Source organism: Dermacentor andersoni, chromosome 4 (genome assembly GCF_023375885.2).
Source record: "Dermacentor andersoni chromosome 4, qqDerAnde1_hic_scaffold, whole genome shotgun sequence".
NCBI lineage: Eukaryota > Metazoa > Arthropoda > Arachnida > Ixodida > Ixodidae > Dermacentor > Dermacentor andersoni.
The window spans coordinates 24104754-24132735 of NC_092817.1; the positions used below are offsets into that span (position 1 = coordinate 24104754).

The 27982-nt window shown below is 46.7% G+C and overlaps 1 protein-coding gene across 1 annotated transcript in view; it reads right to left on the bottom strand.

Annotated features, from left to right (window-relative positions):
* The window catches only part of LOC126535859 (scavenger receptor class B member 1-like), a 56064-nt gene that overhangs the window by 24860 nt on the left and 3222 nt on the right, over positions 1 to 27982 (bottom strand). The window contains exon 2 of the mRNA XM_050182702.2: positions 2107 to 2250. Within this exon, the coding sequence (XP_050038659.1) occupies positions 2107 to 2250 (144 nt within the window). The remainder of the gene's footprint in view (positions 1 to 2106; positions 2251 to 27982) is intronic.

Consider the following 27982-nt stretch of genomic DNA (forward strand, 5'->3'; position numbering starts at 1 on the left):
GTGCGGGATGACAAATACGATGGTTGTGATAAAAGTTCGCTTTTCAATGAGTGGTTCAAGAAACAGAACTTATGGAAGAGACAAAGACGTGATATCTTTTTTCGTAAGAGATAGTTAGGAAGGCCACGATTAGATTCATCCGTGAAAAACTGGCAGTACGAGAACAGTCTGATAAAATAAAGCAAGTTGAACGATTCTGAACAGACTCTAATGTATGTGCAAGGTTACGTAAGCCCGGATCGCAGACAGCAGGCGTATACTCGAGTTCAAATCTAATTACCGTTTCATATAGTAATAACTTTAAATGGCTCGGTGCTTCAGCTAAATTGCGGCGTAGGTATCTTAGTGCACGGTTAGCATTGTTAATGCTAACCAGGGAAGTTTGACCCTGCACATACAGTTATGTGTGGATCCAGAAGAATGTCCAAATGACTTTAATCCCCCCCCCCCACCCTCTTTCTCCTTGAAATCATGGAGGAAGGAAAAAAGAGGGGGGAGCACATCGCAACGTGATTGAAGCCGAACCTGGTGGGCCAGCGGTGGCCCAACACGTGATTGCACGTCTGAGTGGGCGGTTGATCTTAGTGTTCCCGCTCTGCAGGCAGAGCCACGACAGGGCAGCTGAACAGACGCGCACCGAATAAAAACTACTGGCATAGCTACTGGGAACCAAATGTCTCAGAAAATCTCGATTCTAGCTCCGCGAACTCGACGCAAGAGGTCACGTGTTGGGTCACCACTGTGGTTTAATGGGGCGTTCCCTTGCCAAGGCTGGCCGCATGACGTAATGCTCCCTCCTATATTTTTCCTTCCTCCGTATTTAAAATTTGTGTGCGCAGCGCCAGCATACGGCACCTGACAAAATCATGAAATCCTTATTCCCAACTGTTACTGTTACTTTGCTCTGGAGACTAGACATTTTTAATCATATAGAATCCGCCAGCATGTAAAAAAAGGGAAAAAAAAAGAATTCATCATCTCAAAGTGAGATCCCCGCCCTCCTGCTTTTCCTTCTTTGAAAAAAAAAAAAAAAAGAAAAACCTGGATTCGCGCCTGCATCCAGCAATATATATTTTTAGGCATTACCGTATAAAAAGCGCATTTTCTTTCAGCCAGAAAGGAAGGAGCGGGGCACGACGCAGACAATTACCAAGTATTTCCGCATGGTGATACATTAACGTGGCGCGTCTAAAGCTTTCTAATAACTAGGCTTATTTTATGCAGTTTAGAAACACCGAAAGTTGAGCACGTTGGTAGGTATTCATAGCACGGATAGGCCTGCAAGCGTGCAAAACACGGAAACGGAAACGAAGAAGTGAACAATACAATTGCCGTTTGTGCCGACAACATGAACGGGAAACGCAAGACGTTCGTCTTGGTTTACCACGAACGGTTAAAAAGTTCAAAGGGGTTCACGAACTGCGTCCAAGGCAACCATACTTTGTGTACAGCGCAAAACTTCGACGCTAGAACACGACACCAGTGAATCAGGGCCACCTACTCAAGCAGCCAATTTACTATACCTATCAGTGGTATCCAAGGAAGCTATAGGGATGGATCAGAACTTAAATAGCCACGTGAAATTCCATTGCCGCTGTCGATTATAAATGCAAAATATGACTTGGGGACGTTTTTTTTTTCTCTGCCAAGCTTCGCAGCGCGATCGCATTGCAGAATTACGTAAAAGCTTCGATATCTTCATATAATCTCTTCACTCCATCTCCACCACCCTCGGCAGCATCTTCTCTCCCTCCCCCTTTCCCCCTCCCCCCGCTACCCGTTCTGCTACTATGATAAACCACCAGTTACTTGTTTTACGCACTTCTTGACCTGCTCACAGCTGCACTTCTTCCTCTAAATTTCAAGTGAGATGTCATCGACTCCTGTTGCATTCATGACCCATACTACAGCACGTGCTAAACATCGCGCCACAAGGTGTCGCCACCGAAGCAGCTCTTGTGTTATCCTGGTCTCCCGAAACTTATCTGCCCTGCTACATCCGTGCTACGGTGAAGGTAGCCTTCTGCCACCAGGGTGCTGTAAAGCTCGTTCTGGCACACGTAGTGCTGCACTGCAGCGTAGAACAGGGCGAGTGCAGACACATACACAAGCGCCGGCCACACATGCTTCCGCTCTTGGTGCTTGCCGAAGGGCCCCTGGAGCATGGTCTCTCGCCACGACTCTCCTCGGAGGGCGCCTCTACCTCGAACTGCTCGCAGCGAGGGGCCACGGTTGCTCCGGCTGGGGCACCTGCGAGACAAGAAGAAAGCGTCGACTGATACAAAAGTCCTGACACAACGCTTGCCGTCTGTCACCGCCAGATATGAACAGGGACAGGACAAAGCACTACAGTCAGTGCAAATCATTGAACGCCACGTACATGGTAATCGCATAGAGCACTAAATGTACAATTGTGTTGACAATTGATGCTCTGTGGGAATGCGCTTAGTGAGGCGCCCCCATACGTGTCCTTGCGCACCTCACTCATACTCCGTGTCTTCAAGCGCATTCCCACGCAATATGAATGATCAACTGGTCCATGAAGCGCACTCATAAAATGAAACTATTTAAGGCATGGGAATGCAGTGGTGAACACAGAAAAACAAAGGAAAGGTGATTCATTGCTACGAATGCACTTTCCGATTACTATCTGTGCTCCAGGTAAATGGAAGCTCTATACTGCCTTTAACAACGCGCTTACCAAGGCATTTTTTCAACAACTGTTCAACCCACTATTTCTCTGAAAAACATTGCGATACACTGACTGATACTGCACACGCATATGAAGTCATATGCCGCACCAGAACGGAAACATTCGCCATTCATTTATCCACATGTATTTCTGACCAAAAAAATATGTCCCAAGTCTGTCAATCGCGCACGTATTGAGGTGCAAAGACAATACATGGCTCACAGTTTCAAGCAGGCTAGGGTCGTCGATTAAGGAGTAGTACGTAACGCCGCGTAAACGTCGTCTACTTCAAATAACGTTCGAAAACGAACGCGAGTCTCAAGTTTATGCTAAAGCTGTACGTATACATGGCAATAAATCATTTGCGTGATTGGAAGGTAATTGAACGACTGAATGATTGATTGAGGATGTATTCAGTGAGCAGCCTGTTGGCAATTTCTTCTAAAAAGGCAGCCCCTCCCCGTCTTTCACAAGCGTACCCGGGGCACTTTTCAGAGCGCCTGTGGCGTTGCGTGTCTATGTGTCTTTCTTCGTGGTCATTAGGCAAGCATTGACAAGCCTGACAACGTGTCCCTCTTACAAGAGGAGCTCACTGTGAGTCACCGTAGGGTGCGCGCTGTATGCCGTCGCAAGCAAGCGCTAGAATCCGCAGCTAGAATGTCCAAGGAGAGCGGCCGTACAATGTTTCCACGCTTGTTTGCGACAGTCGTAAGAATTGCGCACTGTCCAGCCAAAAGGTGTTTGGTGCGCGCCGAGACTGAAACGAAGCGGGTGCAAACGACAAAGCAGTGTCAAGGAACGTGAGCTTTCTTTAATTACACACTGTTATCCCGACCCCTTCACCAGCCAGCTTTTCATGAAGCAGAGAAACCTCTGTAGATTAACGGAACACCGATTATTCGTCATTGTGGAAAGGTTTCCCTGTCTAGCCCACGCCCGCTTAGTCAATCGTGAGTGAACAGTGCGCTCATTCCAAATAAAGCTATACCAACAAGCGATCAGATAGGTAAGTCTTCGCTGCCAGAGTACCTCTCGTCAGAAAGCAGTTGCATTTTTCTGAACGGAAGTGCAGCGTACAATGAAATTACTACGAAAATACATTATACACCCATGCCCTATTTATGAATGAAAAACTTTTGTGCACACCATCTGGTTTGATTTTGCCTCCGCGTTATCAGAATACTTCAAAATTGAAGAACTCTGTTGTTATTAACGCTTCGGGTGTATGAGAAGCGGAAACCATATTCCATGAAGCACTAACAGGCTCACGACCACGGCTTCAAGGTGGCTTTCTTGCATGGACAAAGCATTCATTTACTTGGAATGTGACGCTGAACCATTTTCTCCGCGGCAGCTGACTCGCTACTGAGGACGTTGACCCATAATCCGCCCCTGCGTGGAGGCCTCTTTTAGAGTCGCACATTAGATTCCGAAAGGATTTCCTTGATCTGGAGCGCGTTTCAAGGTCTACGCTTCCTCGCTAATAATATGCAGATAGCGTTGTCAGCATATGAGCTCGCATACTCGCCGCGGTGCCGGCACCACGTGGCCACCACTAAATTGCACGGTGGGCAAGTTCGCGTGTGCTATAAAACAAAGACGAAACACGACACAGAGCGAAGGGCACGCACGATGCAGTCCTCACGGAGGGCGAGCTATTTCCGCGTGCGAAGCCCTCGCGCGCTTCCTGACTTCGCGCATTAGCCCGGTTTTGAAAGACGCGGGCACGTCTCTCCCGTTTCCCTCTCTACCGCTCTCACGCACGCCTTAGCGAAGAGACGCCCTTGTGCCCGCGGGAACGCAGGAGGAATAAGAAAGGAAGAACGCGACCGTAGCACCTGTTGCACGCTGACGCCAACGGAGCTTCGTAAATAAATACTAGAAGGAAGGAAGACGACAGCTTTGCGTCACATTTTTCGTTGGTCGGAGTGCGAGATGCCGCCGTCGCCGCTGTTTATCTGGCAAGCGGTGCATGCCTTCGGCTATGTTGTTCGCGTGATGCCAAACGACATCACTGCGCTTTAGCCGATAGAAACCCTCTATACTCGCGCGTGGTGCGGCATTGGCGAGTATACTCGGACTATAGTCGTGAGCCTCGGCGCCGGTATTGTCAGCTGAGCACGTGACTGGGATCAAACAGGTGTTCTCTATGAGGCAACAGAGCGCGACATCTCGATTCGAGAATCGTGGCTAGCGGAAACGTGTGTATCGCAATGGCACCCGTGGTGACAGACGAGAGTACGACGTCAGCAACAATGTCGGCGTTTTACGAAGACCACGCTGGCTCTTCGAACTGCAGAAGCCGCACAGCTCATGCCCTTCTGACGACGGACAAGCCGGACGAACAACAGCGCGGTGGCCTTAGCGTAAATAAAATTATTTCAGAACAAGTTTTCAGCATAACACATTCGTACGCTGCATGTGCGCGGCACGTTGGTAGAATAAAAAAAAAAAAAAGGAAATCATATTATTCACATTGACAAGGGCATGACTGACAAACGGATTGGGAACAAGCAGGCGTAATTACCGTGTCAAATCGCAAAGGGGTAAACTAGAAATATAAGACCATTCAGTGGAATGATAAAATATCTAAGGGTATCCATTGTTAAATTTTCATAATGTATTCGATTCTACGAATATTCTTCGATGTCATCGCGATTTGGTCAGTATTCGATTCTGTGATGTCATTATTAAAACCGTATTCAATTCGTATTTGATTCGGTACAAAGCTTATACTATTCGTCATCCGTTTCCACCCCCAAAGCTCCTCATTGCTACGTCGCTGCCGAGTGGTCGCAAAAGACAGCTCGCATTTTTTGTTTCTTTTTTTTTACAAAGCTCCTCGGGAGGAACTCCGCAAGGCGGAAGAACCTGCATGCAAGAGCGGGAAGCCAAGCGTACGCACTGCGGAAGCCGCAGAAGGAGATCGTGCCGTCTCGGTCGTTACTGCCCGGTGCCCATTCGAGGCACCGGGCAGCAACGCCTGAACAGGCAGCGCGCGCCGCGGAAGCGGAGCAGGACCGACCAAAGAACGTGAACTTAAGCGGATCAGTCGCGTTTCGCAGCGCTGCGAATTCTCTACACGATCACAAGACCACAAGGCGTGCACGCAGGGCAGCTACCCTCAGCGGAGCCCTGGACTAGGGGAACCGACCCTGGAGAGAAGATGGAAGACTCCATCTGAAGCCGCAAAAATCACTGCAAAATAGAGCAAATAAACGTTTTTCATCATCATCATCATCATCGTCTCTAGAATGGAAGATGTATATGGAAAGCCATCAGACCACGGGCCTAGTCTCCCGGGCGCAGATATCTTTTTTTTTTTTTGCGATAGCAATTATATGAACACTCCAGGCGCATTCTCGCCGTCGCCGTGGTGTTTCGTATAAACGTCAAGTGCGATAACATCTTGACCGCGCGCCGTATGATGTGGGTGCGAGTGAAAGTTGGGGAGGTGAGCCGAGGATGGTGGCTAGATCTCGCCGCTCAGGGGAGGAAGCGCGCCATCTTCCATCGCGCGCAAGGCAATGGCGGAGGAGGGTTATCAGGGTCTTTTACTTCGGCGGTAGCTACGTATGGCGTGGCCGCGCGGGCGCTATCTTGAATACATCACTTACAGCGCTTACATAGATAGGCACCAAAAGAACGACGAAGACAAGCGACGAAGACAAGCGACGTTCTTTTGGTCCTGTCTATGTGCGCGCTGTAAGTGATGTTTGCGATGGAATGCCCACTAGCCCGTACCCAAACCCTGCTTCACCGTCTTGAAAGCTATCTGCGATGGGCACAGAGTGCTCCGAGTGCTGATAGCTTCGTGCGCGCTGTGTTCTCGCTACTTAGTTCGCGTTGAAGCCAGAGGCAGCCCGAAGGTCTTCCAACGTTTTGACAACGAGTGTGCACGGTCACCGAGTGAGATGTGTTCATGTTTGCTTGTGCACGCGTGACACCATGCTTGTTATCTTTAATGAGTAAGCGAATGTTTACAAGTTTATACGACCGATAAAACTGTCCTTACTTTGTATAGCTGTCTGCTAATTTGCTGTCGCAATCAATGCTTCGCCTTTTGGACTAAACTGCGACTTTTTTAGAAAAAGAAAAGGAACGATAGTTGCAACACTGTGTAGCTAAAAGGTAAAAGCCATGACAGCTTATAGTGGTACCTCCAGGTATACACTGACGTCACAACTGCCACTGTATGTTTGCGGACCACAAATATTTTATTAAAATGTTGTGGTAGGTCACCAACATCAACGGCATTTATTCCTCTCTAATGCAGGACGAAGGCCTCCCTTTGCGATGTATGAAATCATACCGGTATTGCGCAAGCACACTCTATGCTATGCTATAACAATGTTTCTAATCTCATCACCACCACCAGCCCTCTGGCGTTCTCTACAATGCGTGTTCCTTTTCTTGGCCCACAGGCTGTGACTCCAACAGAAGACTGGTTATCGCTCGTTGCACGGATCCTAGCTTCTTCTCAAGCTTCTTTGATATCCTACAAATTTCAGCTCCATACGTTAGTAGTTGTGGAATGCAATGATTGCATACTTACCTTTTCAGTGATATTGGTGAGTTGTTAGTCATGACTTGGTAGCAAGCTTTCCGAGCATAGTACTCCCTCTATCTTTTATCAGATCGACTGTTATTCCAGCTTCTCCCACTGTCGTATATGTTGTCCTTCCGACCTCATCAATAGCTGCACACGGGACTTCTCAGCAACTGCGTCTAATCATGGTACGTGGATAGTACAGTACAGTATAGAATTTATTCGCTGGACTTATATAATCGAAATTGCTAATGACATTGTCCTGCTTATCTTTGATTGCCTGTATATTATTCCTGCCAATGCCGAGTCGCCTCTGGTTTCATGCCTGCCCCGTTTTTTTATTGCTTCCTCAATAATTCTAATGCTATAATTTCGAATGTCACTTATTTGTCTATGTTGCGAGTTTTGACAATTCAGTCAATATTCGAACTGATTTCTGGTTGTGCACCGCACCACGCTCCATGGCTTATTAGCTCCTTTGTTGCGCGGGAGACATTGCCTGTTTCCGGTCTTGGTGGCTTTCACCTTGTGGCAAATAGTGGAAGGATAATTCCACTCACTCAGAGGACACTGTAATATGCTTATCGACAATGGCGTCCCTCGTTAACTACACACATAGTTCAAGACTTGGCGGTGATACTGCGGGCCACGGAATGTCGACATATCGTGCCATAGGCATATTGTCGTTGGTTTTCTCCTGTTTTCAGCGTCGCACCTATATAGAAACTCGATAGGACGCGTACTGTAGCAGGCTGCTGTGATAGCGAAAAAAAAAAAAAAAAACGTACAGGAAAACCGATGGTGTCCATGTGCGCATGCCACGAGCTCCCGCTCGCTGTTTGCATGTTGCGACGTGAACGTGTTGTAAGACATCGACCGGATCTCCGAGCGGGCTCTGGACCGCGACAGCACGCGGAGCGAAACGGGAATATCGAGAGCGCATTACGCAGATCCTCGAAGGCATCCTGAAAGCGTTGGAAACTTCTCGCAAGACTGTACCACGAACACTTTAATATTTTACTATTTTGGTCGCAGATGCAGTGAAGCGATCTCGCCACGAAGGTCGCGACTAAGCAGCGCTCGGCATGTAGTGAGACTGGTATGTACACTGAAACCAGCAGAGCGTCAGTGTTATTTCGTATGCAAGTTTCGAAACAAATTATGGGCACCACTAGGCGCAACGGCAATGGTAAACTAAAACACTGAGGAGGAGCAGGAGGAGAAAGATGGAGGGGTGTTGCTTGCTGCAGGCGCACCTAGCCTTCCATATTTGCAGGAAATTGCTCCGCCTGAACGCCACCTGTCGACTGCGATATGGTCTGAAGCACTTCGCACTTTAGCTTGCACCACCGGAAAAAAAAAAAAAAAAGAAAGCAAGCTGACATGAAGCCCAGTACGTTGCGCGTTCTCCAAACCACGACAACCCGCACGGCTCATCATTCACTTTCAAGCCCTGTATCACGGAGGAACTTTAGGAGGAGCCGAAGCACCTGTCTCCTAAATATCGAATGGGAACAATATATCACGTTCATCTCAGTGTGGTGCCGTCTTGCGCTCGAGTTCATCTATTAATATCTTACGTCCTACTTCAAATTCAGGACACCTTAGTATGTAATGTTCAATGTCACCAAGAGCTTGACAACGCCCACACGACGATGATATAGGCCAAGTCCTACCTTGCACCGCCAAGCTGGGGTTTGCGCTGGCCCTGTATGGATGCGATCTAGGAGAGCGGAATTAGTCCTGTTAAATCCTTCAGTCACTCAAGATTGGTGCGGTGGAGACCACAAAGAACGGAAGTGGCCTAAGATGGCCTCGTTCATGTCTTTTTTTTTTTTTCCTCCGTTCTGGGGAGCGTTCTTCGTTGGCTTGAACTGCAGCGCTTTGCACGCCAGACTGTCAGCGGACTCATTGCCTGCTATGCGATATGGGAAGGTACCCACTGTAACACGATGGTAAATCAGACTTTCTGTAATTCTGTAACGGCATGTAATTCACGCTTAATGCAATTGTCAAGGGACAGCGCAGCCTTGCTGTCTGAGAAGAGAACATGCGGATGCTGATAGGAATTCAGTTTCCACAAGGCTACTGCAATGGCGACACTTTCACATGCCATAGAACACACGATGCGGTCAAGTCTGGCAGCCCGTGAGACACTGAGAGTAGTTATCACGTACACTGCTGCACTAGCTCCATTCTCTTAGTTAACACGTGCTGCCGTATTCTACATGCTTAATACGGATGCCAGAAAGTGCCGCAAAAGGTTCTCACATATGCGAGAGTGATTCCGCTCGCCAGTTCTGCAGTTTAGAAGAGAAACTGTTGAATCCGACTGAAAGTGACTGAAATAGTTAAAGATTGACAATAAGAAGAAGACTGAGTAAAAGTATGGTTATAAGCGGTGGAGCAATAGCCACCACTGCTCCTGTTAATGTGTACCGCAAGACAAACAAGAATGGACAAATAATTGAAATGGACAGGTCGCCACTACATTAGTGGTGCTATAGGAATATCGAGGTTAGGAATTAAGAATGTAAGTTAGGGAAGAAAAAGATGTAAAACAACAAAAAAGGCACACGCGGTCGGTGGCCGTCATAAAAGCGGCTACTCCCGCATAACAGCGCAGTCTTTCAAGGCCAGTGTGTCACGGCATAAAAGAGAGAAAGAAAAAAAAAAACGATAAAGAGAATGAAAGAATTCCCCCGAATAACGCGGTCAGACGGAAGGGCTTGCTCGGTGTGCGAGCAGAACACCACGCGACGTGGGCGTGCGTCCGTTGTGGCCACCTCCAAAATAGCCCGCAGCCCCGCCGCATCGCCCTTTCAGTGCCATCAGCTCCTGATGAACGCCTTCAGGGTCGCTCCTGGGGCGCAGCAACCTTAAAAGAATCCAAGGCCTCTCTCGTCTCGCTCGGCTTCCCTGGACGCGTGCAGCTGCAATCTACTACGCGTTGCCTTCAAGGATAGAGAATATCTTATGCGAGAGTAGTTCAGCTTTGAGGGTTGCTTGGTTTGCCTGACACTGCGTTTAGGATAACACTTTATCCTATCTGGCTGACTTGCGGGAGAGAAGGGAGCAGGCTGCATAGCCAGGCTAAGTATAGTTTGACCTGAGGTGCTTCCATTGACGTCAGCGAATAAGAATCCTTTTAGTGAAATATACCAGCTTCGTGATTTACGGCACGCTTGTGTAATCGGTTACCCAACGGTGCATTGTCTTTCTCTTTAACACTGCATTGCTCTGTGGCTACATATGTGACTTCGCGGAGCCTCTGTTTGTTAATTAAAGGGTAATTAGCGACTCTCGTGGCTGTTAGTAGCTTTGTATACATAAGCTCTACGCGAGCAGGTGGAGTCTGAGCATGTGCTGACTTCAGCATGACCCGACTCAGCGCACCCTTTGCAGACGGGTGGACCGAACTCAACTTGGCGCTCGCTCGGCCGAACGCATCAGCGTTTACGTGCACCTGGACCTGACGACTGGATCTTGGCCATACAAGCCGACCCGACTTTATTTGGACAGTGTCATGCAAGCAGATCTGCCGTGTTCTTGCATGGTGTCTTTTTTCCGATACCTCGCCACGAGGTTCGGAAAACAAGTGTTCCCGGCAATAATAGGCATAAAAGCGTTAAGCGACACCGAGACATGTAGATGGACAGTGTCATTTGATCGGGTTCACTTGCTGCAGTTACGTGGCTTCTGTCGTCAATGATTGCGGAAGGCTATCCACATTCTTTTTTTTTTTTTTGCAGATGGGATTGATTAGGGCTTCTCGCAGTACCACATATCGAACAAAAACAATTTCCACGAATCCAAGTCGGCTGCCTTGAAAGGTTGTTTTTCAACAAAAACTTTTGTCGACAAATTATATTTATCCTCCGGAAGTTTGGTCACAGCCCGCATTCCGGAGGAAGCGGGAGTGTGAAGGTTTTCCGAGAATCCATCGGAAACTTCCATGCCCCCATAGTTGCTGGGCGATGTAAGAGAATCTGTTTAATGGTAACAATTTTTCGTTCTACCCGTTTGTCTCCTAGAGCGCTTCTAGAGAGATGCTTTTTGTCTCGTTTGTTGTGTGCACTGCAGTTTCATAATGAACAGCTACCGACTCGCCCAACTTTCAGTACTTTAACAAATAATTTCTATAGCATTCTTGCGTGTGAAAATACCTCTCTCGCGCATGTGCAAATGGTTCACTCTTTGTGAAACGTGTACTACTTTCATCTCTTTTCTTTTGGGGCATGCGAACGTCGTGCTCCTTGCCTTCCCGCAAAACGGCTGTGATTGATCACTGGAGTCAAGGTTTATGCTGCACATTGCTGCACGCCATTAATTCAAATTGTTAGGGCATGCTACTTGTCGACTGCGAAGTCGCGTAGCGTTAACTTGGCAGTTGCCGCAGATGATTGGTCAATTCACTTTGTCATTGTTCACTGAGTGCAAATAAGAGAGACGCTAGTCACTAAATCACTGCTGTTTCCTTTACAGCAGTCTGGGCGTTTGCACATGTTGACTTATGTCGACGTGCGCTTGCTTTCATTTTCTGCTCCCTTTACTGCTTTTCTCATCTTTCATTTTATTCGAGTCACCCCCATCTGAAAGAGCAAGCCCTGCTATAAGTAGGGCTAATGCCGTCGCTTTCTGCCGAAGTTTCTATCTCCACCAGTGCTGTAAGCAGAAAGCATGAGTCACACTCGTTTCCTGCGAGCAACTGGCACCGGCTTTCCGTGCCACTTCAGACACGCGTAACACCGAATGTGTGTCCGTCCATCGTGGAGTAATGCTGGGGTACCATTAACACAACCGAAAAGCTAATCCCATCCGCTTATTCCGGCTCAGTCCCCGCAGCTATGTGCAAGCTACGAATGCTTCTCCAACGAATGCTGTGCTTGTTGCTGTTAGTGACGTGTGCTGCTATCAAGTGCAGTAATCAGCTTTTTCCTCCGTTCTTTTTTTTTTTTTCTTTAAGGGCAGGCAGATCCTTATGTACTCGTGGTCTGCGCCTGAAGATAAAATTACTATTCACAAAGCAATGAGAAGCTCCTGATTCTGAATCATGCAGATCTACAGCTTGCAGAATTTACGACGGGGTTGCTGATAATCCAACGCGCTTTGTATGTGCAACGGAAGAGAAGGGGTCAAGGGAAAAAAAAATCCGTGGTAGCGCGCGTGATATCACCATTGTCAGCAATAAACTGCAGCTGATAGGAGTGGCAGCGCGATAAGTAATATCTCATCTGCGCATGAGACACCGTGGCATCGATTTCACAATGAATTCATTACGCACTGTAGTGGCTATGGTATTGTGTTGCTTAGCGCGAGGACGCGCGTCCTGTTCCCAGCCGGTATCAACGTGCCATCCGGTATCAACGAGAGCGTAGGAAAAATGTCGTGCCTTTCTGTAATATCTTGATGTGTATGTTCTTGAACAGAATTGACAAACCATGCCAAATCAATTTGTTCCTAGTTTTGTCATGTCACAATTGATATCATTCTGTAAGTTCATGTACAATCATTGTGATACCATAATGACATTTCATACATATCATTTATTGTGCTTAAGTTATATACTTACTGCTGCACTTTTATTATTTGGAAGTGTAGACGTGCATGTACTGCTGATTATGCCCACGTGCGCATGCCCATAAAAGCGGCTGCGCACTTGTACGTGTTTATTCTGACGAAGGCCGTGCCACGGCCGAAACGTTAAAATATTAAAAATTCAATTTTCGTAAGTGTGCTCCTTCCTTTCTTCAACCACGTATGCACCGGACGTACAGAACTTTTCCTTGAATGTACATATATATATATATATATATATATATATATATATATATATATAATATTCTCACTACGGGTTTGCCATAACCAAGATGAGTGAAATTCCTTCAAGTAAAATGATTTAATTATTTGCTCAAACACTGGAAAAATGCCTGTGCCCCATAACCTTCGTGTCTATCAATCTCATATGATAATATGGGGCACACTGTTCTTAAATGAAGGTTTCCATAGCAGCATGTGGGTTTACTTAATACAGAGGTCGTGGGACGTGTGTTTTCGCGAGAAACACACACCTCGTCCCAGTGGTAATGGCAGTCATCAAGCATCATCTTGCACTTACGGTGCAAACTTGATACAACACTTCAAACCATTATAAACTATTCAGGTCGATCTTGTACAACCACTGCCACCTTCGCAATCAGGGCGCTTACAGAATGGACACAAGCCTCCAAATTTAGCGCCTTCGCTCCAACGAAGCGTAACTAAAATTCGAGTAAGAGCAACTGATATGCTTTTTTTATAGGACGGCCCAAATACGGGCAAAGAAAAGTCGCCCGCCAAGCTATGCAAGGAGCAAAGATCGTCGCGCAAGGCGTGTCACGACACGGGAGCCATCAAGGAAGACGACGGCACGTGATGACCGATATTCGCCGCTGACCCGGCAACCCGAATGCAAGAGATGAGCGCGGCCATGGCGACGGCCGCTTGCTTCTCGAGAGACTCTCTCGTATTAGTAGGCAAGATACTTGGGGCTGGCTGAGAAGACGGAAATTCCATCTATGTGGCATTAGTGGATCGAATTTTCGTTAAAGTAAAAAAAAAAATTTGGGCTAACCTCTGATGAATATTAAAACAATCGCCTCACCTAAGCAACCGACTGAAACAGAGAGCTATCGTATAGAAAAAGGGCGAGGGGCGGTGGGCGGAAGAGAAGGGGTCGAGAGCAATAACAATACAAATAAATAAAAGGAAACCTTGCTCAGTGGAGCTGCAACGTTTTTTCCCGTGAAGAAAAAAAAAAGTCCGTCATCGTGGACTCATGTCAAACCGCTGCCTGTGTGTAAATGAATTCGGCAGAAAGCAAAGCAACGGAATTACAAGGAATGTTCCAGCACTATGTGTAGGGCTGTAGATCGGATTGTTCGGTGCGAGAAAGTCTGCGACGTATGCAAGACATCGTGGATGAAATTTCCTCTATATTTGGAGTCATGGTCGCATGAATGTTACGTAAAAAGAGTAGGGAGAGGGGATGCGTGTATGTTTATGCGACGGGAGAGCAGTACGTTGGCGTCACGTCAGATAGTGATCGCTCCACTGCACCGACTGCGATGCGCGTGAGAATTTGAAAGAAGATGCAACGTTCCATACCTGCGGGCACATTCGTCACTCGAGTCGCTTCAGGGACTTCGCGCACAGTGAGACGGGAAAGTCACAGCAACGCGCAATGTCTGCGCATGCACCGTAGACGATGCCGAACCGCAGTGGGTAGCACCGTTCGGCGAAACCCGAGACTCGTCGCACAAAGGCGGCGTCTGAGCGCCAAATGATGCAGCGCCGGAAGCGCGTAATTTATGTCGCCCTCATCTTGTGCAACGAGGCTGCGCGGAAGCTGCCGAAAGACGGCGGCGCATTGCGATTCCTGCCATTTATTTGGCAGGCCTTGACACGTGACCGATGCGAATTGCAATCAGGTTACGGTGATTACGACATGTCATTGTCAGTATAGTGGCGTGACCAGGTACCGAGAAATTTTAAAAGCATTGTGTTCTGCGAAGAATCTACATAAGACGGTTGTAATCACCACTTCACAAACTGTTACTGTGTTCCTGATTTGAAGACGTGCACATAGACTAGACACAAAAGAGCGTTAGTTTCTTTCTACGATGTTAACATGTTCGAGGGACGACACTGGAGCTTGTCAGCGGGGACAAGACGGAATGTCGTGCAGACAGTACGGGCATTGCTCCACCGGCATTCGCTGTTGTCAGTGTTGACAAGCGTCCTCAATATTGAGCACCCATTGCAGGCTGCAATGCCTCACGACCAACATACCCACGTCGTCCCCCCGTAGGTTACAGGGACGCTGTGTCAAATTTGCCATGCAAGAATACGTGCGATAACCTCCTCACCGTTCGCTCAGCACCGGACCTAGGCAAAATCCGAGCAGAATGCACTTCCCGTCGACCCGCGGCCACGGTCTGTACTACTCGTCCTAGCACACGGCGACCAAGCATGCACAGATCCGCATAGCTGTACGGCACCCCGATGGTTATTCCCTGATGAGTATAAACACAGCGCCGACACACACGCGCAGCAAAGCTCCCGTCATTATTCAAGGGCAAGGTAGAATCCGCACATCGATGGGTATACACCACGAAGAACGCACTGCACCGGCCATGGTGCGGCCGGGGACCGAATGAGAAGGGGGCCAACATTTCGGCAACCAGCAAAGAGGGCGAGGAGGAAGGCGGGAGGGAACCGCTCTCGGGAACTGGGTTGTCTCGTTCAGCGGGCCACGGCTGAACGTACCACTTGGCAGCGACGGCGGCGGCAGTTTGGAAAATGGGTCGTCGCTCGCTGCTGCCGAAGGAGCGGACGGAGGAACCGCGGCAGCGGTCGAGCCGCATGCCTGGAAAGGGCTCGCGGAGCGCACCGCCGTGTTCCTCCTCTCCTGGGGAGACCGTCGTCTTGGAGGGGAAGACGTCACCGACTCCGAAGAAGGCGGGGAGGAGAGCAGGGGGTGAAACAGCGGGACGAGTAGTAGTAAGGTTGCGCACGGGCTCTGCCAAAAGGCCTTTTCGGAACAGATGGGGGCTGAACCGCAGGGGAGGCTGTGCGGGCTGGCTATTCGCAGATGCTGGGAGGAGGAAGTGAATGCGGCTGTCTGGGCGCCCGCTACACTGAAAGGTTGGAGGTAAAAACACAACAGGGGCCAGTAGCCGCGAGCCAAAGCGATCAGATGGTGGTGCCTATTTGGACACTCAAAAGGTGCCTCGCGTGCAGCTGCGTAGCTCGCCATTTTGTGCCGGTGCATTGTACTTGTCTTCTACACTGCCGGTGGCAACGACTTGGGTTGAGCCTTGCCAGTGGCTTTCAGCCTTTCAACGAGGCAAGGCAATTATTTGCTTTAGACGCCGGTCGTCAGTTCTTAACATTTCTCGTGGCGTTATTCTGGCTCACCGCTGCAACCGCAGTGAATTGTGCCAAGTCGTGGTGGTCGACTTGTACCAGATAAAAAAAGAACGGCGTAGCATTAACGAGTACAACAGGTGAAAAGGATGCGGCAAGCGATAGATTTCCGGGTTCGACAGCTTTCAAGTTCAGGCGGTGGATCACTGAGATCATGCACTTAAACATTGGTTATTGAGGGACAAAATGACGAATAAGTGAGTGGGAGCAGGCCAACAAGGCTACAGTGTCATGTTACTCTTTCCTTGCAAAGGACTCATGCAAGCTGCATGCAGGTATTCTTTATTAGTATCGTTATTATCTTCAAACGATGTGCTAATCCATCTGTAAATAGCGGCTGGCAATGTGCGAGCGTTCGGTTGTCTCGAGTCTGCGTGGATTACAGGTTCGGCAGCCTTGGCTGCACTATGTAGCTCATGAGACGATGTATTAATTATACAAAATTGTTTTAAGATTGCACTGTGTAATTGACGAGACAGTGTATTTACCACAGACGATAGGAGACGAGGTGTAAGGGTGGCGAAAGCCATGTGACCTCGATAGCGTACAGAAATACTAGATGCTGAATTTTGACTGTGATCCTGCAGGACCTGTGCAGTCGGCCATAAGTGATTTTTCACGTAGATATCAGAAATATTTTCACATGAAGCTACTTCTCACGTGATGTTGGCGTGCTGTATGTAGGCATAGTGAAAATCCCTATTTTCTTCGCTCCTTCTTACTGTTATATTTATGTATACTTTCTCTTGCTTCGTCTACATGTTACATCACCCACCTGTTGACGGATGTTCAGGTGTCAGCGGCTACGGTGCGGTCAGCAGAATTCTCCTCTCCCTTTCGGTCTTTTAACCACAAATAAAACAATGGCGACTAACGCAGAGATAATTTACCTCTACAGTTACGCTCGCTACCCTGAGTATCACTTCAAGATCACAATTTTCCAATGGGGACGTCTTTATTATCATGCAGGAAACACGGTTCTTCGGTCATGTTAGTGCGAAATTGCAAGTACACATACAACGCAGACATAATTCCTTCCTGCGTCTTCGTCTGCTAGCGCAGTGCGTACTTGCGCTTTATTATAACGTTTCTTTGTGTTCTCGCACCTTTGTTTTCAGCTTTGAAGAAAAAAAGAAAGTATTGCGCTTTCGCGCACGGAAGCTCCTCACAATGTAAGAGCAACATTTTCGAGCCGTTCTGTCGTGTCCCCGTTTTCAAAAAAGCTTATATATTTCTGCGCGCTTGACATGCCTGTCGCTGCCGCAACGTGACGATGCGAAAGGTAGACGGCGCACCGCGTGACAGCGACAGTTGCGGCCTTGGCCTGCGCTTTCCTCCGGCGCTCCCACCGTAGCCATGTTCTGCGCACGTGGGTCGATGAATACTTAACGACCTAGTTCTGTTGGTCTTAGTGGCACAAGGGCACTCCTGCAAAAGAGCGTCACGAGTAATAATGGGTGCTTGTCCCACTATTCACCGACAGCTAATGTTCCTGTCCGTAGTGATCTTGACTTGTAAGAACCCACGCTGCATTCAGGATGTCTCCAAATTTCGCGTTTTCTGTAAATGATATTGCTGCCACGAGGAAATAGACAGCCGTCTACAGCAAAAAGATTGTACGTCAGAATCAATGATCTTTTTTATATTATCTACGCAGTTCTTATTGTCCGTGCAATGAAAAATGGTAAAATTTTATGGCGTATTAAACGAAGCACCTAATGAGGCTGCTTCTGAAAAATGCTCGCACATACAACTGGTGTGTTTTACGACATGAATTTCAGAAACCGGAAAAGCGCTGTTCATTACGCGGACCAAGCGATCTCGCAAGCTCTTTTTTCTGTTATTTTCATTTATTTTCTTTTTGTTAGCAAATGATGCCGGGCCTTTTACATCATTCACATTTCTCATAGTGCTCTACTGTTGCTGGTTTGGGAAGCAGAAAAAAAGAGCCAAGGCTGGCCAAACTACAATTTAGCAGGGTTTGTTTGCAACCCTAAACAAACCCCACACCTGCTGTTTTAGTTGGCGTCAAACAAATGCCGCAGCTCCTCCGCAGATCAGTGCATTGATTCATTGATTACTTGACTGATCTTGTTTAACATGCCGAAGCGACGCAGCAGCTATGAGAGACGTTGTAGTAGAGTGCTTCGGATTAATTTCGATCCCCTGGGGTTCTTTACCGTATACACAGGGTTCGTTACACAAGCGTTCTTTTGCTTTCTGGTAACGCCGAAATGCCCCCGCGGCCAGGAAACAAACTACCTTATTCTCGAAATGGTTATGTTCCGAGAACGAATCTGTTGCTAATGCGTGATTGAAACTGGCGGAAAAAAAGAAAACATGTACCTTTAGCTTATATATGCAAATGAGTTCTCCAGAAATACGCAAGGTAGGGGAAGTCTTATTAAATAAAAAGTTCGTATCCCCCTGAACGTAGCGGCTTCACATACTCATTGTACTGTCTAGTTGGTGTCAACTTCCTGTTTTGGAATTATGCTTTCCACAACACATAGCCAAGGGCCCCATCGTTAGCACTAATGAACATGAAACAGGGATAAGAGTAGTTGTACAAAATGAAATGCGTCCGTTGTTTCAAAAGATTTTTTTCCGCATGAATTTTTTTTTTATCTTTACTTGTTTATTTATTGCATACTGCAGACTCAAGGTTCAAGCAGGGTAGGCGAAAAAAAGAAGAACTGCAAGTTGCAGGGTCATTTCCCTTTTGCCGTGACCACATTCCAATGAGAGCGAAATAAGGAAATGTCCGTTCATTGCGAAATATTTGTGCATTAAAGAGTTCAAGTGCATGGTCGAAGGAAATCTCGGTCCTTCCATGATGCTTCTCTTTGACGCATGTGCTCATAGGACGGAGCGTTGTTCTTGAAAGTGAACGTATGGTTAACTATCAATTAATGTATGGGGTTTTACATGCCAAAACCACATTCTGATTATGAGGCACGCCGTAGTGGGGGACTCCGGAAATTTGGATCACCTGGGGTTCTTCAATGTGCACCTAAATCTAAGTACGACGGTGTTTTCGCATTTCGCCCCCATCGAAATGCGGCCGCCGTGGCCGTGATTCGATCCCGCGACCTCGTGCTCAGCAGCCAGACACCATAGCCACTGAGCAACCACGGCGGGTGGTTAACTATTGATAGATTGGTGGAGTAGGGTAACGTAGAATGCCTACTTGAGCTACTCCGGATTAATTCCGTACGCTCGGGACTAATTAGCGGGCAATGAAATCTTAGGTACTAGTCGCGCGCTTTTGCATGCCGCCACATTCAAGACGCCAGAAATCGAACTTTCGACCTCGTGCTCAGCAGCACAGCGAAAAATGTGGCTGCTGAGCTATCACTGTAGGTTGTAAAATGTGCTCATTCTGAGTGGTTGTTGCGGAAGGAGAAAATGTGAATTTGTATATCGCGTGCTTCACTTCCGGGCGTCACCAGCCATTTCCTTTGTGTTATTTCCGCTTCAAGAGTCGCATTGCCATAGTGCGTGCGAAAGCCGCACTCACAGCCGAAAGCAGCCGCCCCCTGTTTTCCTCGTACTTCGTTCATTCATTCTTACCGTTCAGAGACAAGATTAAGGCGAAAAAAGACGAAGAGAAAGAAAAACAAGGACTCTCTGGAAGAGGGAGCACCCCTCAACTCAAGAAACTCGTGAAAGGTTGGTTCGTTGAAATGAAATGTGAACCTGCAAACCTGCGCAGCATGCCGTCTAAATAAGACATTTATGAAGCGGAAATGGGCTGGCCGTCGCCATAAAAGTAAGACTCTGCGCGACTCTGAAGACCTCTTGGGGGTTATAGTTGGACTCTATTCGCTACCCGGAAGTACTTACATGACCGTTTTTCTGTCATTCAGATAATAGTTCGCTCGCCCTTTCACAACTACTTCGTCGGCAGCAAGACTTCATCCTTCGCCCACGTAAAGAGGAAGTAGGAGAAAGTCATGCCACTGTAAATGATTAGGCGAATATAACTTCAGAAATAAAACGAAAACTCTTTTAAGCGGACACGACAACACTCGATCAACGTTTGTTCAGCAACGCCTGCATGCGTGATATATACGCAAGCTAACCTTGCAGTGCGCCCATTTTCTTTCGTCGCTAGTAGCATTTCTCTCCTTCGACATTGTTTTAGATTGCATAAAAAATTGTTCAGTGAAAGCGACTGCAAGCGTCGCGCTCGAGCTCCTTGCGTGGTGTTTACGCGAAGGCGACACATGATGCAACGCAGCACGCGAGACCAACGCTGTTGCGCGGCAGGAGCGGCGTTCTGGCAGGCACCGCTTGTGTTACAACAACGCCGGTGTCACAACAATGGCATCGCATCTCGATGATATGCACGAGCTGAGACCAACAGAAAGCCGTCGGCGTTTTCCAGCGCCTAATGAAACGGTTGTATAAATGTGCAGCTGCACGGTTCCGCTCAGACCAGTCTATATGCACCATGGTGCGATCTATGCATACAGCTCCTCAGGAGGAACGCTATACTGTGTGGGTGCTCACACTGCACTCATGCCGCAGTGGAAGTCAAAACGCTGCCCTGCCTCCGGCAGAGCAGAGCGATCCGGTGCGTCCTTCCTTATTATTTTCTTTAATTATGGAATTTTACGTGCCAAAACCACGATCTGATTATGAGGCACGCCGTAGTGAGAGACTCCGGAAATTTGGATCACCTGGGGTTCTTCTATGTGCACCTAAATCTCAGTACACGGGTGTTTTCGTATTTCGCCCCCATCGAAATGCGGCCGCCGTGGCCGGGATTCGATCCCGCGACCTCTTGCTTAGCAGCCCAACACCATAGCCACTAAGCAACCACGGCGAGTACGGTGTGTCCTCATGGCCATACGTCGTTAGCGGGTTCATATATATTATTCTGTATGCAGGGCATTGCGTTCGCCAAGTCCATCTGCGATGTGGTCACAGTACATTTTTAACACCCGTCGTACGTTGTATCCGTGAAGTGAACTGGTTGATGTACTGATCTACACGCCGCTAGCGCCATGAGCTATAGTGTGCCTGAGATATCCGAGCCAGCCTGCGCGGAAGCCCCGTCGCACAGGGTGCGTCTAGGCGCGAGGAGCTATTATTATGCACAGCTCGCGAGCTACAAACACGGTCACGGCTCAGAGGTCGGCGGCGTCACCTGACTCACGTCGTGACTCGACGACTGCGGCGGCGTCGGCTAGATCCCGTAATGAGATTGGCGTCCATTCTTTGCGCCCGCAGCTGGTACGCGACATGGCACGTGGCACAGGGGTATTTTTCTGCCACAATTTTGGAGCGTTATCAACGCGATGCCGCCTGTGTTGCAGTTGCCTAGCGAACCAGATTTGCAGCGAAGGCTAGCGAGCGAACAACCTCTGCTGAAGAAGAGCTGCGTCGATTGCGCCTTGCTCCGATAGGGACACTGCAAGAAGCAATCATATTGAAGCAAGACTTTTTCTTTTGCTTCAATAAGAGCAAGAAGTATCCACTAAGCACTATCCGTCATCGATACGGAGACTAACGCCCCTCCTTCTCATTCTTGACGCGCTGATCACAAGTTAATCGAACAGAGGGATTCCCTATATATACGTAAAGAGAGGAGACTCCCATAGGGTTACTATGCAAGGCGTATACAGGGTGATAATTTTATGTTTTATGGAATTTTTAAAAATAGCGTGTTGCAGATAACGTAATTCTAGTGTTTGAGCTGGATTAGTCAGAGAGGCGGACATTACTTATACGAGAAATGAAAACACATATTCAACTAATTAACAAAAATTAAATAATTATATCTTGAATTAATTACATTACCTCACATATTGGAACTTAGGAATTGTAGCCGGTGAGCTTGCATTTTGAACGTGCTTGGATTTCCAGAATGACGCGGCCTATGCCAATCACGTGAGACGAAACTGATAGCAAACTGAACGCGTGTTTTAAACATCGCGCCTCGAGTTTCATTAAGAGGAAGCAGAAACTTACGAATGAATGGCATTACGTAGAGGCGGGGGAAGTTTAAGGTACATATTAAAGACAGATGTAATTAGTGCGAATCCCTGCGTCAGCGTAAGGTCTGCCTCGCTTTCACACTCATTACTCTGAAAGCAACAGAGTCAGCTTTCATTTTGCTTCAGTTTTTCCCTACGAAATTGGTGGTGAACGAAATGTGGCATGTGATCTATGGTGTCGGAGACAGCGTGAATTGGTACTGTACTGCATAATTTACAACTTCAAACTTCAATCTGTAGCTAAGAAAGAACCCAGCATTTGACATTTCGGTCAATTTGCTGCTTATTTAGAAGCAGGTGAGGACATTGATGTTTCTGAACGATGAACAAATTAGGGCGGTTTGTGATGAACCACGCTTCGACATTTCGTGCGCATTTGAACGTGGCACGTAGTCTTTCGCTGGCCAAGGGCGTGCAAGGAGGTCAAAAGCACGCACGTTGTTTCGCACGCATAATTTCTGCAACTAGAAGAGCATTGTACCCTGCTTGGCCAAGCACCAAAACGCGAGTTAAACCATGGCACGTATACCAGAAGAACATTTCACGTGCCGTTTGCAGCCGTGGTTAACTCTCGCTGAGAAAATGACGGCATTCATTAGCGACCGCAATGTTATGGTTACAGTAAGTCGCGCAGCTGAACTCGTTGACATTTCTGCTCGAGGACATCGTCTTTTCCGCTCTCCGTGTTTACCTGGCACATCTAATTTTAGTGGCAAGTTGGCCTAACATCTGAATTGGAAGCGTCCCCAGAAATGTTGATACCGCAGAGCACATGAAACAACTTTTCGGCCGCGTTATGCACAACTCGCATGCATGGCCGATTTCAGAAGTGCAAGCGTCCCCGTCGGGAAGGTCATAGTTATCAGCTCGTACCCATCGTCTATCTCCATTCTCGCACACAACGCAACTGGTAGTCGTAACAATCTGCTAGTAGGTTGCACCGATTGAAGATCCAAAGAATCATGCTGAACCATCTTGGTAAACGGTATTGACTATGGCGCCGCTCCCGAAGGCGCGGTATGAAATCCCGGCCACGGCGGCCACATTTCGATGGGGGCGAAATGCAAAAACGCCCTTGTATCGTGCATTGGGTGCACGTTAAAGAATCCCAGGTCGTGAACATTTATCAGAAGAACCCCCCTCCCCCTACCACCTACGGCGTGCCTCATAATCGTATCGTGGTTTTGACTCGAAGCGTCTCTTCTGTGTCGGTTATAGTTGGGAGTTGCCTTCACAAAAGCTTTTCCTGCATTAATTGGAATTGTTGACAGTCCTGCATGTGATGTCTTCGGCTGCGAGGAGAGCATTGACCACCTATTGTGCCACTGTCCTCAGTGTGAAGCACGAAGACAATCCATGTCCAACGCGTTCAGTAAACTAGACGATCTTTTTTTTTTATTATTATTATACGGTATTTAGGAGATGTATTCTAAGATAGGCATTGACAGGAACAAATATATTACATTACCATCGCATATTTCACGTAGAAGAGACCACGCCTTGAAACTCCATGAATTTCCTTTTAAAGGTGACACCTTGCGTTATGAATTTTTTTATAGGACCACGAGGGAGTGGAATGCTCTCCCGTCAAATGTTGTTGGTATACAATGTAATGAAAAGTTTTACCGCGCTTTGTGATGAAATGAGTGTCAATTGATGTAGATATGTATGTACCCCCCTGCTGTAATGCCTTCTAAGGCGATGCAGGTAGTCAATAAATAAATAAATAAATAAATAAATAAATAAATAAATAAATAAATAAATAAATAAATAAATAAATAAATAAATAAATGTTGCCTTTAATTGGCGCCGGCTACTCCTTTTCACATAGCGATTTAAAAGAATAAATCATAATAAAAATAATGATATCATAACAACACAAGTTCCAGACACATATGTGCACTAAAGTAAATACAAAGTCCGGTCGATTAGCCAGACTAAAATCAGGGCACATAAGAAATCACGGATTAAATTCATATGAAGGTACATAAACCAGGCATTGAATTGGCCAGAGTCAGATAAAAGAAAAACATAGAATGCGCTTATCACATTTAAACACTCTACTCAGTACTGTCGGAGAATATTGCTCGCTACCAGAAATCTTTGAAGGCCAGTAACGCTCGTCCTTGCAGTATGTTGGCCAAGGACCTAAGATCTTCCTGAGGCTGAAGGGCCTGCGGTCTAATTCCACTAAATGAAGTGCTAAGCGTTGTCTGTGTGTGTCGTGTCGCGGACAGTCACGCAGAAGATGCTGTACATCTTCATCAGCGTGGCCACAAGTGCATCACGCACTATCAGCTCTTGAAATTTTATGTAGAAAGTGTTTTGTGCACGTGGTGCCGAGCCGGCAGACGGTGAATCAGCATTTCAAAGACTCTGGTTGTATTTAATGTGAACGTGATTTTAAATCGAAGTGATGGGTCAATGTGAAATAATTCTGAAGATTTAAAGTTCTGATCAAACCATGTCGCTTTGCAACTACGGGCTGAGATCTGTCTTAGCATGTGCTGCAATTTGTCTTGCGTTAGAGGCAGACCATATGTGGCGTTATTAACGTGCGCTTTCACAGCTGCCTTGTCTGCTGCAACATTCTCAGGGATATTGCAGTGGCCAGGTATCCATTGAAATATTACTGTGCGATTTTCTGCACTTGCTTTTGTGAGTTCCTTTAGTGTGTCGTAAATTAACGACATGTTTTGCGAATAGCTGATGTCACTATGAAGTGAAGACAAAGCTGCCTGCGCGTCAGAAAGGATGACCCATTGTTCCCCTTTTTGCATTGAACTTATGTAGCGTAACAAAGAGAATATTGCAAAAAGATCTGCTGTTGTTGATGACGTCGTGAGAGATAGCTTAAACGTTTTTATTTGGTTCTATTCTGGAATGACAAAGGCAGCTGTAGAATAATTTGTTTCGCAATAACCCTCTATATACGCTTGAATATAGCTAAAGTGTCGAAAGTATATCTGGTATAACGCCAGTTGTTGTGCTGCTAGTATAAACATATCTCGCTTGCGAATAATTCCTTCAACCGATAGTTCAATTTTTGGAGCTACGAGTCACCACGGAGGGTAGAAGATCTTTGTGTACCTGAATAACCGAATTGATGTTCGCCCTGTCTCTCTCAATTAGTGCACTTGCTAGTGGGTGACTTTTGTGCTGCACTGAAACGCGAAAGTTGTGTCGACAGGTTTCAACCGTCCTCATAATAGGAAATGGAGGATGACGTGCCTCTGCCATAACTAAGGAACTTTAGCTCGCTCTAGGAACGCATAAGCATACACTAAGGTTCCTAGCTATTAATCATTGGAGTCTCTCTTCAGATGAACGGGAGATTCCATGCAGAAGAGGTGAGGAATATGCTATCTTTCGCTTTATAAGTGCAGTATGTACTTTTAGTAAAGATGAAACCCACCCTTTCCATGCCGTGCCCGCTACGCGGCGAATAACATTTATTATTTAGTTTATTTGCTCTTCGAGGGCTTTAATGCAAGAATTCCAAGAAAGTTGCCTGTCTAGTATAACCCCCAGAAACTTGTGTTGTTTCATGTCTAAAGGTTGTCCGTCAAGGCACAGCTGAAAATCCTTTAGATATCCTTGATGAAAGGCAGCACAGCCACCTTGCTGTAAGATAGTTCTATTCCTCTCTCTTTTAAGAATTTGTACACGATGCTTATGCCTTCCTGCAAAGTTGGTGATCATCTTCCGAGTGAACAGACAATACTAGAACACCGTCCCCACCGATCATCGGCTCAGAAGGCAACGAAGGCACTTATGTGCTTTATACGAACCTCTGGCTTGTGCGAGCGTCTTTGACTCTGTAGTGCTGTCCGTGCACGTCTCTCTCTCTCTCTCTCTCCTTTCTATTCTCCCAGCGCAGGGCAACCAACCGGACTCTTGACTGCTTAACATCCCTGCCTTCCTTGTATCTCTCTCTCTTTCGCACGTAAAAGCCCAGAATTTATTTTAAACTTTAGAGCACCTGCTGTCACTTGATATGCTAGAAACGTTTCGTGCCAAACCACTAACCGGATTTTTTTTTTTTTTTAGTTCAGATTTATTTCGGGTTCAGGCACGTTCCAAAAAATTCGGTTCGTGTTTTGTTCGAAACCCTGATAGAACCACAGATCTAGACATGTATGGCTATTCCGCTTTCCAATATAAGCATATGCCATATAAGGTTTGTAACGAAGAAGTTACTAGTGCAATTATTTCACTTAGTGAATGGGTTGCTCAGGTCTTTCTAGCAAATGAAATCCGCCTGGCCAGATAATTATTCTGCAGTGACTTGATTCGAAGAACCTTCGTATCTAAAAAAAATGCTTTAGAAGTAAAAACAAAATTACTCTGTATTTACTTACGTTTCATTCAAGCGTCAGAGTACATAAGTGTTTAAGTTTCGAAAGCACACTGCAGTAGACGTGACCGAGCTCTATCATACCTATCCGCAAAGGACCTCTGCGTGATGATCTCCAAACTTAAGCCTCGGAAATCTAGGTGAATTGTGTTCCTCATTATGTTCAACTTTGTTGGAGACCAAGGCGTGCTGAGGTTTTGGTGACGTGATACTCCCATGAGCTATGCTCCTAAACTTGATGAAAATTACAGCTTCCTGGTGGGGAAAAGACGACCATTTTCCTTACTTCTTTTCGCCCACCTGGTTTGTTGACATCCTTATAGAGGACTATGCGCACATGTTCGCCTAATGAGTTGTTATTAATTACCCCTAGCCGTATTCATGCAGCAATTTGCCATTCATTTTCCACCGCGGGCTTCCTGCATACTTCTGTGGCAGAAATAGTAGCACGTTCCTTGACATTATGTTCCGTACTGGACGATGAAGGAGAAGTACGAATGACTTTCTAACGACGCAATCGTGCGAGATATAATGAACGCATTTGACGACAGAAGATTTGGTTACAGTTCGATGAGGTGTTCCGCATTGCACATTCCATCTTCAAGTTCATTCGTTGCGTTCATGCCTTCTGTATTTCTTTCATAATATAAAACGTACTAAACTGATATCAATACCAACATTTATCGCACTGTCCGATTTAATGTTCTTCACATTTACAGACGAGGTACCCTGACAGTTCTTGCACTTGAAGACATTCGATTATATTAATACATTACTGCACCATAAGTAAGTAAATAAAGCCGAACTATTATTTCTCAATTGCAATCATTCTTAACCACGACAAGTAGCCGTTTGGTATGGCCGTAAAATGTAGAATACATATGTAAGAGCGCCCGGAGGCTATATGTTTGGCGTACACACGCTAGGGTGCTGATTATTACCGCGTATTTGAATTAGCATGTTGCATGGAGAAGTTGTCGAACAGCGTAAAGCGAAAAGCGGCTTTTTTTTTTTGTCCCCCTCTTCTGTTGCAACTGTCACTGACAAACTTATTAAACTCGCATATGTTACAGGCTAGATGTGAGTATCGCTTATCTTCGTTGCTCATGCCGTTAATATGTTGAGGTACGTTGTGTGTGTGTGTGTGTGTGTGTGTGTACACACACACACACACACACACACACATCTAACGCTATCTAACATTGGTACTCAACAGGACAGCCGCTGCATGAAAACTTGATCAATATATACATGAACAAAGAAATTATTACAGCACATAACAAGGTCCAATTTAATGACATATCTTAATTTTTGTTATTCATAGCATTGAAAATTATCCTGTGTGTTACGAAGATGAAGTAGCGGCATACAAACATACGAATGTACCGGAAGGTCGAATGCCTGCTCCTAAA